General features: G+C 43.8%; 1 protein-coding gene across 1 annotated transcript in view; it reads right to left on the bottom strand.

Moving 5' to 3' along the window:
* Window positions 1-14,805, bottom strand: part of lmbr1 (limb development membrane protein 1) — a 49,835-nt gene that overhangs the window by 29,295 nt on the left and 5,735 nt on the right. The window contains exons 3-5 of the mRNA XM_015954628.3: window positions 3,280-3,319; window positions 2,947-3,086; window positions 1,462-1,565 (exon numbers count right to left, since the gene is read on the bottom strand). Coding sequence (XP_015810114.1) covers window positions 1,462-1,565; window positions 2,947-3,086; window positions 3,280-3,319 — 284 coding nt within the window. The remainder of the gene's footprint in view (window positions 1-1,461; window positions 1,566-2,946; window positions 3,087-3,279; window positions 3,320-14,805) is intronic.

Below are 14,805 nucleotides of genomic sequence, written 5' to 3'. Positions count from 1 at the left end.
CACAATTTGAACAATTTGTTAAACTGTTAATCACTCGGGTGACAGAGCTTCTAAAGAGTTGAACATTTAAAAAAAACATTAAAAAAAGAGCATCCACAGTTACATCCTTATTCTGTTGGCGTATTTTAGTACATCGTCAAACGTAAACACGGCCACATGAAAAGGCTGACTTACAACGTGGGTAGTGAAGTTCATCATTTACTTCATTTCCGCAGCCGAAGGGAGCTCGCAGCGCTACGGAGTAAGCCGAGGAGGTTAACATGCCACATAAACCCTAATGACATCTCCGTCTAAATGCTATTATTGGATGAAAGGCTAAAATCACATTATAAAATCTTACATCTGAGTTTTACACTCTTCTCGCTGTCAGCCACACTATTTCCTTTTCAAGCAGCTCGGTTTTTTTTAGAGGGGGTGAAACTGGACTGTCATCCTCCCTCCTTCCCCCTCCCTTCTTTAAGACAATATATACCTAGAAGTGCAGCTCAACACTGAACAGTGCTTCCTCTGAGGAAATTTATGGAAGCTTTGTTGCAGAAAACAGTCTTTCTACAATGAAAGGACAGAAAAAAAGAGACGTGAGAGAGGCCCTCGCCCTGCTTCCTGTACATCAGGACCTGCTGTCCGCTGAGGAAATCCAAACGAAACAAATTAGTGGGTCGGGGAGGAAGAAAGCTGGCGTTACACTACAGTATCGGGCTAATTTTTATGTGCTTTGGCCAGGAGGGACATAAACCAGAAAGGTCTCAAACTGTGACACAGGATAGAGGAGTATTAGAAGTAAATCTGTCCCCGCTCTGTTCTGCAAGGCTCTATTGTCCTGTCATGTTTCTGCAACTTTATGGACTTTTGGGACACGAGCCCCTAGCCTTTTTATTTTTGGGGAGGGAAGGGGGGAGGGGGGTAATCAATTAAATGAGGAAGTTCGCTGAGCCTTACAACTCGATTATTAGCCTGCGCTTTTGAAGTTTTATTTTAGGAGGCAGGAGAGGGGGGGTGACAAGGAATCAGGCTTTAAATCAGTGGGGCCGATGCAGCGGCGTTGAAGCGTTTGCAGCCGATGGCCTCATTGAAAAGGTTTGTCAGGATGTGGTGCTGAGCGAAGACCAGATTCAGACTTTCGTGGTTAATGAGCTTTCTGTTACAGTCGGTGGCGTGAGTGGAGGAGAGGGCATGGACCAGACACCTGCTGCTGGTTGTTGAGAGGAAAAAATATGTTTGCATGAATATCAACTAAAAAAACCATTTTCAAATATTTTCTTTTATGATTTCAATTTTTAGACCGGTTTGCCCACTACATGGTAGCATCATCTTTATGGTGATTTTTCAAAATTATTTATTGATATTGGACTTTGGAAGCCTAGAAGCCTCCCAACAATATTTTCATGAATATATTTGATGTAAAAAATAAAATAAAAATATAAATTAAACTTTTTCTATGGCGATAAAGACAAACGGTACCTTTTTTGATCCAGCAAATCCCTCGGACTCCAAAAAGAAATATGCAAACGGCATCAGGACAAAAAGGCAAAGGTTGGAGAACAGTGACACCAGGTTCCACAGACCTGCAGGAGCAAACAGAGAAAAACAGCAACAAACACAAAGAAGTAGATTATAAATGAGTTTCGGCTCTAAAATGACAATCTGACCCATTTTATGTTTGTTTCTGGTTTCTTTTGGGTCTTGGTAAAGAAAGTTACAAATAACAGGTTTTATCCATCGACATATATATCAGGCAGGTTCTTTACCTTTACCAGATATCTGTTTTATCAGACAGGTTCTTTACTGTTTACACTAGATAGACTCTGCTGCCACCTGGTGGACGTCAATGATGCTAACAGCCAAATTAAATACGGCATAAAACCTGAATTTAAAGCATCTTAACCCTAAATTGCCAGATGTTTTTCTAAAAAGTGATTTTACCTGTTAGCACTTGTGGTTAAAAAAAAAAGAAGCATTTTCTGACACATTACAGCGTGCTTGTATTGTGTAAATATAATCATTGTTTTATGAAGTGTTTCAAAACATTTCAGTTCATTTCAATTGTGCAAATTTCAGATTTCACATGACATCAAATTATAAATAATAATAATAATAATAAAACTATTTTTTACCATATTATTTCCCCTTATGCGCCTTTGGGGTACATATAAGTATATTTAAATGTTAATAATATACTCCTATAAAGGATAATATTGTATGCAGCATATCATCCTTTAATATTTAGGCTGTATTAACTAGGAATACTCTGATCCGATCACATGATCGAAAATCGGGTCCAATCACGTGATTTTTAGGAAATTGGAATTGGCGAGAAAAATCGAATTTAACCGTATAAAACAACAAACATTACTTTTTAAATTCATCCTAAGAAAGACATTTTCTGATGAAAAAACAATAGCTTAGTTTTAAATTCAACAAGTTCCTGTACATCAGTCTTCTTGTTTCACTGACAACAACGCTATAAGTCCCAAAACTTAAGATAGCCCGGGAATTCACACACCATAGCATGTAGCAGTTAGCTAACACAGAGCTAACCAGAGCCAATTCGTTTACAATAGGAGCAAGTGGTAAACACATTATCACACAGTTCGTTCGTTCGTTCGTTCATTCGTTCATTTAAAAGCCTTTTTTAAAAGTAGCTGCACCTCAAAAGAGAGAAAATGTCTGTATTTTGGATGCATTTCTAAATGAACAGCAAAGAGAGTGTAATAAACACGTGTAATGTGTGCACTGCAAACTGTCTCCTTTTTTCTAAATACATTTCTAAAATATCGAATCGGGACTCAGCATCAGCAGATTCTTAAAATCAAATGACTCGGAATCGGATCAGAAGCAAAAAAACGTGATCGCAACATCCTTAGTATTTACTTTATTTGAGAGGTCTGAATTTTAGGTCTCAGATAAAGAGCAGGATATAAACCAAGAGGCATAGTAAGTGCTGACCGTGGATGAGGGAGCCGTTGAGCCACTGGATGTAATAGTTTCTGGGGAAGGAGAGGAGGACCTCATTGCTGATGATTGAGAAAGGCAGAAGGAAGACTGCACCACCAGACACTGCCAGTGTGAAGGTGCACAGGTATAATCTGCAAACCAAAATTAAACACATGCAATGAGACAAACTAAAGAGCCACAACATATCAGCTCTAAGGTTAAACAACAAACGTGCACACACACACACACACACACACACACAAACCCAAGTATTGTGTAGTTACAGTTACTTGCACGCTCATTCATCTTTGTGGAATTTCAAATAGAAATGAAATAAAGACTCACGATATTCTGTTGACAACAGCATCTTCATCCTCGTGATCATCTGTAAAGGAATCAGTCATCACAGATCACTATGGAAACACTTCTTACACTTCAGCTCCTTTTTATGGGAGTAATGAAAAAGTTTCATTATCATTTCAGGACTTAACACTGATTTATTAGTAAGGGAACAGTGGGCATTGAGACAATATGTAGTTTTTACTGTTAATCTCTGGAAATATCCATCAAAACGTTGTGGAAAAGGAACAAAATGGTGTCCAGTTGTTGAAAAACATTGGCGGCTTTGTACCAAATAACCATAAAAATCAGGTCTAAAGTACATCGGGCTAGTGTCTAGTGGGGGATCACATATTAGAGGCCATGTTTCCTTCTGGCCGGCTTGGGGTCCTGCGCCTGTGGATGACGTCACTAGATGATTGGCTGTATATATGACTTTATGACGTTACCATGTTCGAAAACTTTTAGGCAGTAAGAAACACGAATTTAATAACAAAACTGCAAACCTTTTTCCAAAACTTATGTGAAATAACAGAAATAAAAATAACAGAAATAAATAACAGAATCAAAAAAGAGACGATATGTTTTTGCGGAGTAATATTGCCGCAGTATGATGACGTCATTGGCAAGTGTAGGAGCCCAAGCAGATCCGGAAACTACAGACCCAGAAAACCAGCGTCGACTTAGCATTCTCTCGATGGAAATAATTAAAGGACCGTCAAAGTCTAAGGAGTCACGCCGAGGTTGCATGCTTTCTGCTCTACAGCTAACATTTGCCGTAGTGTTTCTTAAACTAGCAACAGTCATGGCAATTTGGTGTAAAACTACCCTGAAATGTATGTACTGCCCCCTAGCGGCAGGAAACTACACACTGCCACTTTGAAGAACATATAGGTTTTTACACGTGTAAATATGTAAGATTATATAGACACATAGCCCTTAGTCCCCTGTAAGGCTAATGCTAGCCACACATAAATCAAAGACAGCAACACTATGTCTAAACAATAGGAGCAAATGGTAAACACATTATCACACAGTTCATTCGTTCGTTCATTCGTTTAAAAGCAGTTTTTTCTCAATGAAGTAATTTTGTTAAACAATAAAAACCACTACAATTTCTTTTCTCCATAAACTTACCACTTTTACAATATACTATTAGATAGGGATGTGCCGATAGGGATGGGTACCTTTGACATTTGAATCGATCCGGTACTAATTCCCGGTACCTACGAATCGATACCGGTACTTAACGGTACCAATTTTCGATACTTTTGAGTGTTTATTATTCTAATTCTCTTTTATAATTAGATATATATTTTTCTCAATTTATAACCATATTTGATAAATATCACGATAAATAACATACAACTGTTTGTATTTTAACATCGTCCTTGTAGTTTTATAAGCTGATAATTAAACTGAAGCAAACATCTATACTGTGAACTAAATTTACTGTGTATCTTCATTCCTTTTACCGTCCTTTTTCAATTGATTTTTCCTACTGGGAAGTTAGAATTTCCGAGGAGAAAGCGAACGCACCATTAGCTGATAACAATGGTGGCATAGGAAGCTAACATATCAAGCTACGTTATCTTAAACAGTTTATTTAACTGCTGGAGCAGATTTAAACGATGATGCCTCACACTTAAATCGTTGTCACTGGTTTCATCTTCACCCAAACAGCCAAACTTTAGTGCACGTTCATGTTCTTCTAGTCGGAATTTCGGAGTTCCGAGGAGAAAGCGAACGCACCATTAGTGCAACGGAAGCTAACAAATCAAGCTAACGTAGAAGCTTTAAAGAACAAACACTGGACGGTGTGAGGTGAGTATGTCTCACTGCAGAAATAAAAACACGCACGGAGCGTCAGCAGTCAGACGCAGTCGCTAACCAACACTTGTGTAACAATAATAATAAATCACACACAAAGTTGTGAACATTTCAATTTCCTTTTTGAACTATTCTGTTGTGAGTTTGAATGTTTAAAATCTGTTAGATTGGTACTGACAGCAGCTACGTTTAAGTTTCACTTTCTGTTCTAACTGAATGTTGCTGCAGCATGGAGGTGAAGTTCTCAGTCATCCTGGACATGATCATCCTAAATTTTAGCTGAAAACAGCTGGACGTTTCTGGATATGTTGGAGACATTTAGCCTCTAGGAGCTAGGTTGTCTGGGGCACTTTGTGCCCCTGGTAGGGTCTCCCATGACAAATTGTCGATTACTGCAATGCCCTTCTAACTGGTCTTCCATAGCCTGGCAAGCCAGACTAAATAAATGTATTATTTAGTCTGGCCACGCTCCATTGACAGCTCTCGGTTGTGGGGTGGGTTCTACCGTTGTCTTTCAAATGATCTCCGCATTCCACTGGACAATGAATGTGACATACTCTTGTTTCACTCTGTTGCATCATCCCACCCACCAGGCATATAGAGTGCCCTGATTGGCCCACAAAGCGGATAAAGCTCTGTGATTTGTTCACTAAGCAGATAGAGCACTATGATTGGCCCACCATTATGGACCAATCACAGCTCTTTATGTGTTTGAAACCCCTCTAGAGAGCTGTGATTGGCTAGCCAGAGTCCTGGAAGGAGCTGCTGAGGTTCCAATGGAGCATGCCTAGACCATTCTTTGCGAAGCAAGAATTTGGTCTAGTTCACTAAGCTAGGTCTTCCAGGCTGTACTGTGAGACCTCTTCAACTGGTCCAGAACGCAGCGGCGCATCTGGTTTTCAATCAGCCATAAAGAGCACACGTCACCCCTCTGATCATTGAGCTCCACTGGCTACCGCTAGCAGCACGCATCAAATTCAAATTGCTAACACTAGCATACAAAGTCCGAGATGGTACGGCTCCCATCTACCTGAATCCTCTTGCAAAGGCTTACGTCTCGGCCCGGTCGCTCCGGTCATCACAGGATCGTCGGCTAGCAGTGTCTGCACCACGCTCAGGACAATCCAGACTTTTCTCATGCATTGTTCCACAAATGTGGAATGACCTTCCAAGCACTACCAGAACAGAGGCTTCCTTTTCAATTTTCAAGAAACTCCTGAAGACCCTGCTCTTCAGAGAGCATCTTCTTAACTACCACCCTGCCTGCACCCGTCCCCCCTCTTTACTGTCCACTCCTGGTTCCCTACTCTCCATGACTGATGTCAAGTTGTTGTTGTTATTGTTGTTGTTAGCCTCAAGGGCAATATGCCGATTATCACTTGTAGGTCGCTTTGGAAAAAAGCGTCTGCTAAATACATAAACATAAACATAAAATTGGTCTTAGGTGAAGGGTGAGACAAAGAACGGTTCAGAGGATCTTTCATGGATGTACAATCGAAGAGTCGGAGTACCCGGCCCGGAGGGTTACCGGGGTCTCACCCTGGAGCCAGGCCTGGGGTTGGGGCCCGTGGGCGAGCGCCTGGTGGCCGGGCTTTTGACCATGGGGCCCGGCCGGTCACAGCCCGAACCGGACACATGGGCTCATCCAACTCTGGTAGCTTCCCTGTGCCTTCGGGTCGGGGAACGGGTCCCGACTGTTGTTTGCGCTTATGGGTCAAATATCAGTTCAGAGTACCCACCCTTTTTGGAGTCCCTGGGACGAGAGCTAGATAGTGCTCCATCAGGGGACTCCATTGTCCTGCTGGGGGACTTCAATGCTCACGTGAGCAATGACAGCATGACCTGGAGGGGTGTGATTGGGAGGAACGGCCCGCCTGATCTGAACTTGAGCGGTGTTTCGTTATTGGACTTCTGTGCAAGCAGCAGTTTGGCCATATCAAACACCATGTTCGAACGTAAGGATGCCCATCGGTACACTTGGTACCAGGGCAGCCTAGGTCGCAGGTCGATGATAGACTTTGTAGTCGTATCATCTGACCTGCGGCCGTATGTTTTGGACACCAGAGTGAAGAGAGGAGCGGAGCTGTCAACTGATCACCACCTGGTGGTGAGTTGGATAAGATGACAGGGGAAGATGCCGCGTAGACCTGGCAGACCCAAATGCATAGTGAGTGTCTGCTGGGAACACCTGGCAGAAGAACCTGTCAAGACGGTCTTCAACTCCCACCTCCGGCAGAGCTTTGACAGTGTCCCGAGAGCAGTGGGGGACATTGACTCAGAGTGTGCCTTGTTCCACTCTGCGATTGTTGAGGCGGCTGTTGCTAGCTGTGGTCGCAAGGTGGCCGGTGCCAGTCATGGTAGAAACCCCCGTACCCGCTGGTGGACACCAAGGTTTGGGGAGCCGTCAGGCTGAAGAAGGAGGCCTATAGGGCGTGGCTGGTCTGCGGGTCTCCAGAGGCAGCAGGCAGGTACCGGATAGCCAAGCGGGGTGCAGCAGTGGCAGTTGCCGAGGCAAAATCTCGGGCGTGGGAAGAGTTTGGTGAGGCCATGGAGAAAGACTATTGATCGGCTCCTAAGAGGTTCTGGCAAACTGTCCGGCGCCTCAGGAGAGGAAGGCAGCAACTCGCTCACACTGTTTACAGTGGGGATGGGGAGCTGCTGACGTCAACTGGGGCTATAGTCCGACGGTAGAAGGAATACTTTGAGGAGCTCCTCAATCCCACCTACGCGCATTCCAAGGAGGAACCAGAGCCGGGAGACCTGGGGATGGACTGTCCAATCTCTTTGGCAGAAGTTGCTGAGGTAGTCAAACAACTACAAAGCGGCGGAGCCCCGGGGGTGGATGAGATTCGTCCTGGGTATCTCAAGGCTATGGATGTTGTAGGGCTATCGTGGTTGACACATCTCTGCAACATTGCGTGGTCATCGGAGGCAGTTCCTGTGGAGTGGCAGACCGGGGTGGTGGTCCCCATGTTTAAGAAGGGTGACCTGAGGGTGTGTTCCAACCAGTGGTGGGCAGTCAGGGCCAGCAAAGCCTTCTCTGCTGGCCTAAACGTACTCAAAAGCATAAATGTCTTTTTTTTCCTTTGGTAAATATTTTTAAATAAAAAAAATGTTTACTGGTCTATTTTCTTTATATCCTATTATACCCACTTGGCCGCACTGCTTCCAGTGTTAAAATACCAAGGTTGGGTGTTATCCAATCAGATTTAAGCTAGCTTGTGTTTTCAGGCAAATTAAGTCTGCCCTAGGCCTTCAGAATCAATCGAGAAGCCCACTGTCCGCTGTAAGTGAACAGAGACGATCTAGTTGCGATAGCCAATCAGCTCACGAGTCAGCGTGGCCCAGGCCAGCTAGCTGGCCTCACGCAAAAGTTGACATGAACGCATCCTGTGACTGGATAAGCAGTAGTTAGAACTTTTCTAGGGGCATTAAGCAAAATATCAAAACTAAATACGGAGATTTGTATCTATAGGCAGCTATCGGTGTGTTTTTGAACACATGATGGCTGAAAGAGACAGACTTGGTTGCAGATTAACTTGCCACACCATTTTCAAGACGGACCTTTCAAGAAAAAATGGATCTTGTGAGAACAGGTCGTCCGACTCCAATGCTAGCTGGCTTAACCCAGCAGGGGAAAGTATTTGTTCGTCATTTTCAGGCAAGCAACTATGAACGGTACCCATGGCAAACAGCTTCAGAGAACCGCTGCAGGTTATTCTGCTGGGAATGCCTGTTGCTCGCATCAGATGGATTTGGTAGCATTAAAGCGCGTTAAAACGTACGCCAGAAACACGACCGGACAGACACGGCTTTCAGCATTAGCCTCCATGTCCATAGAAAAGGACCTACTCATGGACCTGAAGCACACGGATAAACTGTACAGAGCCATTGAGGTTTTCCTCAGGAAAGAAAGAAGGATGGATTTTATTTTCAAATGAGCAGGAGAGGAGATCCATGCTGGACATTTATGTTGGTGAGTAGAAACATTTTATTAGTATTTTTTAATGTTTTGTCATTTTATTTTGTTAATAATCAATAAATGGTAACGAAATAAAATGGCTAAATGAAATAATTCTGTGTTCTGTTTCTATGCAATTTATATTGTGTATGACGTGGTGTAAGCTGCTGCGCCAACATTGTTTTGCGGTGCCATTTTCTCCAAAACAATTGCAAATAATGTGTTTGCTTTACTTATTTATTTTATTGTCTCATCTCTTAAACCTGTCTTTCATTTTTGAGATTCGACAGTACCTGTGGTCTTAGTTTCCTACCCTCAATTGGGAATGCGAGTTTGATTTTAAAGGCTCCGGAAATGACGTCTTACCCAGCCACTGGTGTGTGTGTGTGTGTGTGTGTGTGTGTGTGTGCGTGCGTGCGTGCGTGCGTGCGTGCGTGCGTGTGTGTGTGTGGTTTCTTCAGCTGTGATGTCCTATTGATGGTATTTTAAGGTGTATTAAATTAGATTGGACTGAATAGGAAATCACTGAAGGCCCAGGGGTGGAACGCACCGCCCGCCACTGGTTCCAACTATAGGGGGGATCACACTCCTCAGCCTCCCTGGACAGGTCTAGTCCAATGTACTATGAGGAGTGAGCACCACCTCACCCCTTGACGAGGACGCTCCTCAGCGTGCGACTCGGGTAGCTGCCGGACTGAAGTGGTTTGATTGCTAGTTTTTTGGTTTTGATTGCTAGTTTTTTCATGGGGTGTGATTGGTGTGTCAACCACCTATAAAAATGTGGATGCTTAAATTGGCCACTTTGTGGCTGCTTGGTGGACTCTACTTTGTACTTGGCGTCTGTCAAGAGCCTGGAGACGAAGGAACCTCACATTGGCAAGGAGCCCTCCCACGGATCACCTTCAGCCGAGAGGCACTCATGAGACTTCGACCGCTTGGGAGGGGCTTTGCACTGAAGCCACCGAGTATTCCCGAGGAGCTCCGCGGCCTGGTGATAAGGACGAGACGCCGGAAAGGGGGCAGGAGGGGGGGGATACATCGGAGGCTTAAACGCATGAGTCTACAGGATCGGCGCAGGCTGCCAGCTCTCCCGTCTATCCTGCTCGGAAATGCTCAGTCGATCAGAAACAAGCTGGACGAGTTGGACGCCTGGATTACGACAAGGCAGGAGATTAAAAACACCTGCCTCCTTGTCTTTACCGAATCCTGGCTCAGCGAGTCGGACCGGGAAGAAGACCTGATGCTTCCAGGATTTGGAGCGCCGTTGAGGCTGGATCGAGACAAGGGGGTAACTGATAAACAGCGCGGTGGTGGTGTCTGTTGCTACGTCAATAAAAGGTACTGTAAAACTATTGTTGTCCGAGAAAGGATATGTACCCCAGACATTGAACTGTTATCGATATCCCTTCGGCCTTTTTATCTGCCGCGTGAGTTCCAGCAGCTGTTTTTTACAGTTGTTTACATCCATCCGCGAGCTAACGCTGTTACTGCGGCACAGCTGATAAATGACGTCACGCACCGCCTCGACACCATCTGCCCAGATGCTCCGAAGTTTATTCTGGGAGACTTTAACCACTGTCGTCTGGAGGAAACTTTAAAAACCTATGAACAGTACATTACCTGTACTACAACACTCAGGAATACGACCCTAGATCTGTGTTTTGGTTCATTGAGTGGCGCATATAAATCACTGTCACTTCCTCCTCTGGGATCTTCCTATCATAACTGTGTGCATCTTATACCCCGCTATATTCCTGTGTTCAAGAGGCTACCACGGGAGGTGAAATCAGTGAAGTGCTGGTCAGAAGATAACATTTCAGCACTCCAAGCGTGTTTTGAGTGTACTGATTGGGACTGCTTCTTTGACTCATCTGGGGATATTAACGAGTTATGCGACACAGTCTCATCTTATATTACTTTCTGTGTGGACTCTTTGGTTCACTCAAAGACTGTTGTTATTTATCCAAATAATAGGCCATGGGTAAACAAAGAGCTTAAATCAATCATCAACAAAAAGAAAGTGGTTTATTCCTCTGGTGGCAACCACCTTGAGAAAAAAGCAATATCTAGAGAAGTACGAGATGAGATCAGGAAAGCTAAACTAAAATACAAGGACAAAATAGAAGAAATGTATAGCGTAGGGCTGCAACAACGAATCGATAAATTCGATGAAAATCGATTACTAAAAGCGTTGGCAACGAATTGCGTCATCGATTCGTTGTGTCGCACAACTCTTCCAAAAGCGCCCCCCCCCCCCCCTTCCTGCCCGCCGTTGCGCGCAGACCAGAGCAAGTCAGATCAGCGCGAGGGAGAGCCACAGATCAGCGCGAGGGAGAGCCACAGATCAGCGCGAGGGAGAGCCGGCAGATCAGCGCGAGGGAGAGCCGCAGATCAGCGTGAGGGAGAGCCGGCAGATCAGCGCGAGGGAGAGCCGCAGATCAGCGTGAGGGAGAGCCGGCAGACTTGCGCTGCTGCGAACCGGTTCCGCATTGTCGCGCAGCGATCCAGGCAGCTGCTTCCAGCTCACGGTCCATTCTCAAAGTGGCGCAACCAAAAAACTATAATTAGCACACGATCGTTCATGTCCGCACATATTCTCTATTTTCTGTCTTATTTGTGCCTGAAGCTCGCTACTGTGGAGCTCATCACCTCTGCTGTGGTGATGTCACCTCACGCAGCATCGAAAACGCGCTCTGCGCTTTTCGGTCAGGAGATCCCTTTGATCTGCTCAAAAGTAACTGATGAGGTGAAAAGGTAAGAATCCAGGCAACAGATTTTCTGGAGAATTATGAGGAGATGCAGGAAGATGAGAGACAGACAGGACAGGAAAATAGTTAAATAAAAACAAGAAAACAAAACAAAGTGTTGAAAAGTCAAATGTAGGTAGATTTATCTCCACGACACGTTTTTACCAGTAAAAAACAATAAGTTATACACATGTCATATTTATACATCTGATACAATTCAGATCACCTTCAAAACTCAGTCACACACCCAGGGCCGTTTCAAGACATTTTGGGGGCCAAGGCAAAATGCCCCCCCCCCCCCCCCCATAACTGGGCTCCCCAGAAGCCTCTGTGTAATTCATGCCCTCTCCAGTAGTGTTAGTTATATGGTGTTTATAAAAGCCCCTCAGACATTACTGACATGTTCTAATATTATCAGATGAAAAACTAAATTATCAGACATGCTGTCTCATCTGCTGCTTTTCTAAACCTGCTAAAAGTAACAAAACCATTTGAAAGCCACTATTTGTGGATTCTCTGAAAGTTTCCATGGAGTGTGTGACAACTTATTTTTTCATTGATCCTATCGTCTAATCTCACAGCTGAAACAAGCATCCTTAATCATCTGTGCACAGGAAGCTTACCGATGCTGTAGTAAAACAAAAGGTATAATATTTTATTATTAATAAAACCTTGTTGCAGCACTAAAGCAGAAAAATTAGATTTTGCATTAAATATGCAAAATATTTACATATGAATTGTTTTAGAGCCCTTTAATTGGCAGAATCTGATATTAATTTAGTTCTTACAAAAAATGGGTCCCAACATGGTTTGTGTGGCGTTGCCATAGTGTGACGTCATAGGCACAGATCCCCTGTCCTCTTGTTTGGAAATGGAAATATGGTCACCCTACATTAAACAAACTGTCCACCCGGGCTTTTGCACTGCACAGAGACGCTTCGCTGCCTACGACTGAATGTCAGTTGAGAGTCAGTCTCATGCAGACTGACCAATGAAGAGAGGGCCTCAAGTTAAGACCCTCTCCTCATTGGTCAGTCCACACGAGGTGAGTCAAAGGTTACTCTGGGCGGGTTACGTGTTGTCAGGCATTCAAGTATTGAGTATATTTACTGCATATCACAGTAAAATATTCTGTATGTGACCACATTATGGTGATCCTTGGGTCGTGATGATGGAGCCCTTGAATATTGTTGCCCAGGGTACAACAAAGTGTTAATCTGGCCCTGGTTCCGCCGTCACATTCCCGCAGAAACTGGTTGATCACACCGGGGCCAGACTACTAGCATGTGGTTTTACAACCACAATGTCCTCAGAAGCAAAAACGCTTTTAAAAGGGAGGGAGGAGTCCTAACTGTTGCTGCAGGCGTGTTGTGTGAGAGTGCAGTTATATACTGGTTAATATATTTTTGGGTTCAGTTGCTTTCATGTGGCCTAATGTGAGTCTATTTGGGATCATTGGAATGATCAGCAGCATTTCTTGATGTGACTTTATGGCAGTTGCCCAGGGCATCATCGCAAGGAGGATGGCATTCATTTACTTTTGTTTTATTTGGTATTTTTTCAGTCAGTTTTGGAAATAGTGATCAATTTTGATTAATTCACAGCCTATGTTTAATTACATTTAAAATAAATGTTAACAGATGAGATCAAACAAAACAGATGAGAATTGCCCTTAAGCTGTTTAACTTGGACCAAGCATTTTAGGTCACAGATAGATGTAGCTTAGGGTCTCTGTCTATACACCTTATAAGACAATTTAGGTGATGGCATGTTGTTTTTCTGCTATTGAAGTGTTTTCTAATAATGTTGTGTTAAATAAAGTGAAGGAAGGAGAGAAATAATGTTTCCCTAGCAGTTTTAAAAAATTTCCCCATGTAATCCGATTAATCGATTAATCGTGTCGAGACCCCATCCGATTAATCGATTATCCAAATAATCGTTTGTTGCAGCCCTAGTATAGCGGTGGTGACCTTAAGGCAGCCTGGAAGGGTATCAAATGTATGGCTTCTTGTAATCACCAAAAAGAGGATAAGAAACTTATCAATGTAAAAGGAGTGCCTGACTCTGTCCTGCCAGATGTTTTTAATTCATTTTTTAGTCGGTTTGAGAGGGGGGACCTTATTGGAAAGGTTGGGGTCTGCAATGAAGCCCTCAAACCTAGTGAGGGATTTGTAATTTCACTAGACCAGGTCACCATCTTACTTAAAAAGGTAAAGGTGGGGAAAGCAAGGGGCCCCGACGCCATCTGTGGGCGTACCCTGCATCACTGTGCCAACCAGTTGAGTAGTGTTTTTAGCAGATTGTTTCAAACATGTGTGGATGTGGGTCAGATTCCATCTTTGTGGAAAACTTCGACTATAATCCCAATCCCTAAATCAAGTACTTCAAAGGAACTGTCTGACTTTAGACCAGTAGCACTCACATCACTTGTGATGAAAACTTTTGAAAAAATTCTAAAATCCGAAATTTTATCTCTGACAGAGGGGAGACTTGACCCACTTCAATTTGCCTACCAGCAAAATAAGGGGGTAGAAGATGCAGTGCTTTGTGTATTGAACACGGTCTACAAGCACCTTGATAAAACGGGGACTTGAGTAAGGCTCTTGTTTGCAGACTTTTCTTCAGCCTTTAAAAGATGCAGCCCCACATCCTGATTGAAAGACTTGCCAATGTTTTTAATTTGCCCGATCAGCTTCTCTTACTGATTTTGAACTTTCTTACGGGGAGGACCCAGCGGGTGTTGGTTAATGGTCAGATTTCGCTCCCATTAATGTCCAGCACCGGATCTCCTCAGGGATGCGTTCTGTCCCCCCTGTTGTTTATCCTGTACACAGACAGCTGCAGGGTCACTCAGAACAACAGGTTCTTGGTTAAGTTTTCGGACGACACTGTTTTGATGTCCTTACTTTCGGGATCTGAAATAAACCATGGTCCCGCGCTGTCAGATTTTGTAGAATGGTGTGACAGTAACTACCTGGACCTGAACGTCAAAAA

The sequence above is a fragment of the Nothobranchius furzeri genome, chromosome 7 (assembly GCF_043380555.1).
Source record: "Nothobranchius furzeri strain GRZ-AD chromosome 7, NfurGRZ-RIMD1, whole genome shotgun sequence".
NCBI lineage: Eukaryota > Metazoa > Chordata > Actinopteri > Cyprinodontiformes > Nothobranchiidae > Nothobranchius > Nothobranchius furzeri.
Note: the sequence above shows the minus strand (reverse complement) of the source record. Positions and strands in the feature narration are given on the sequence as shown.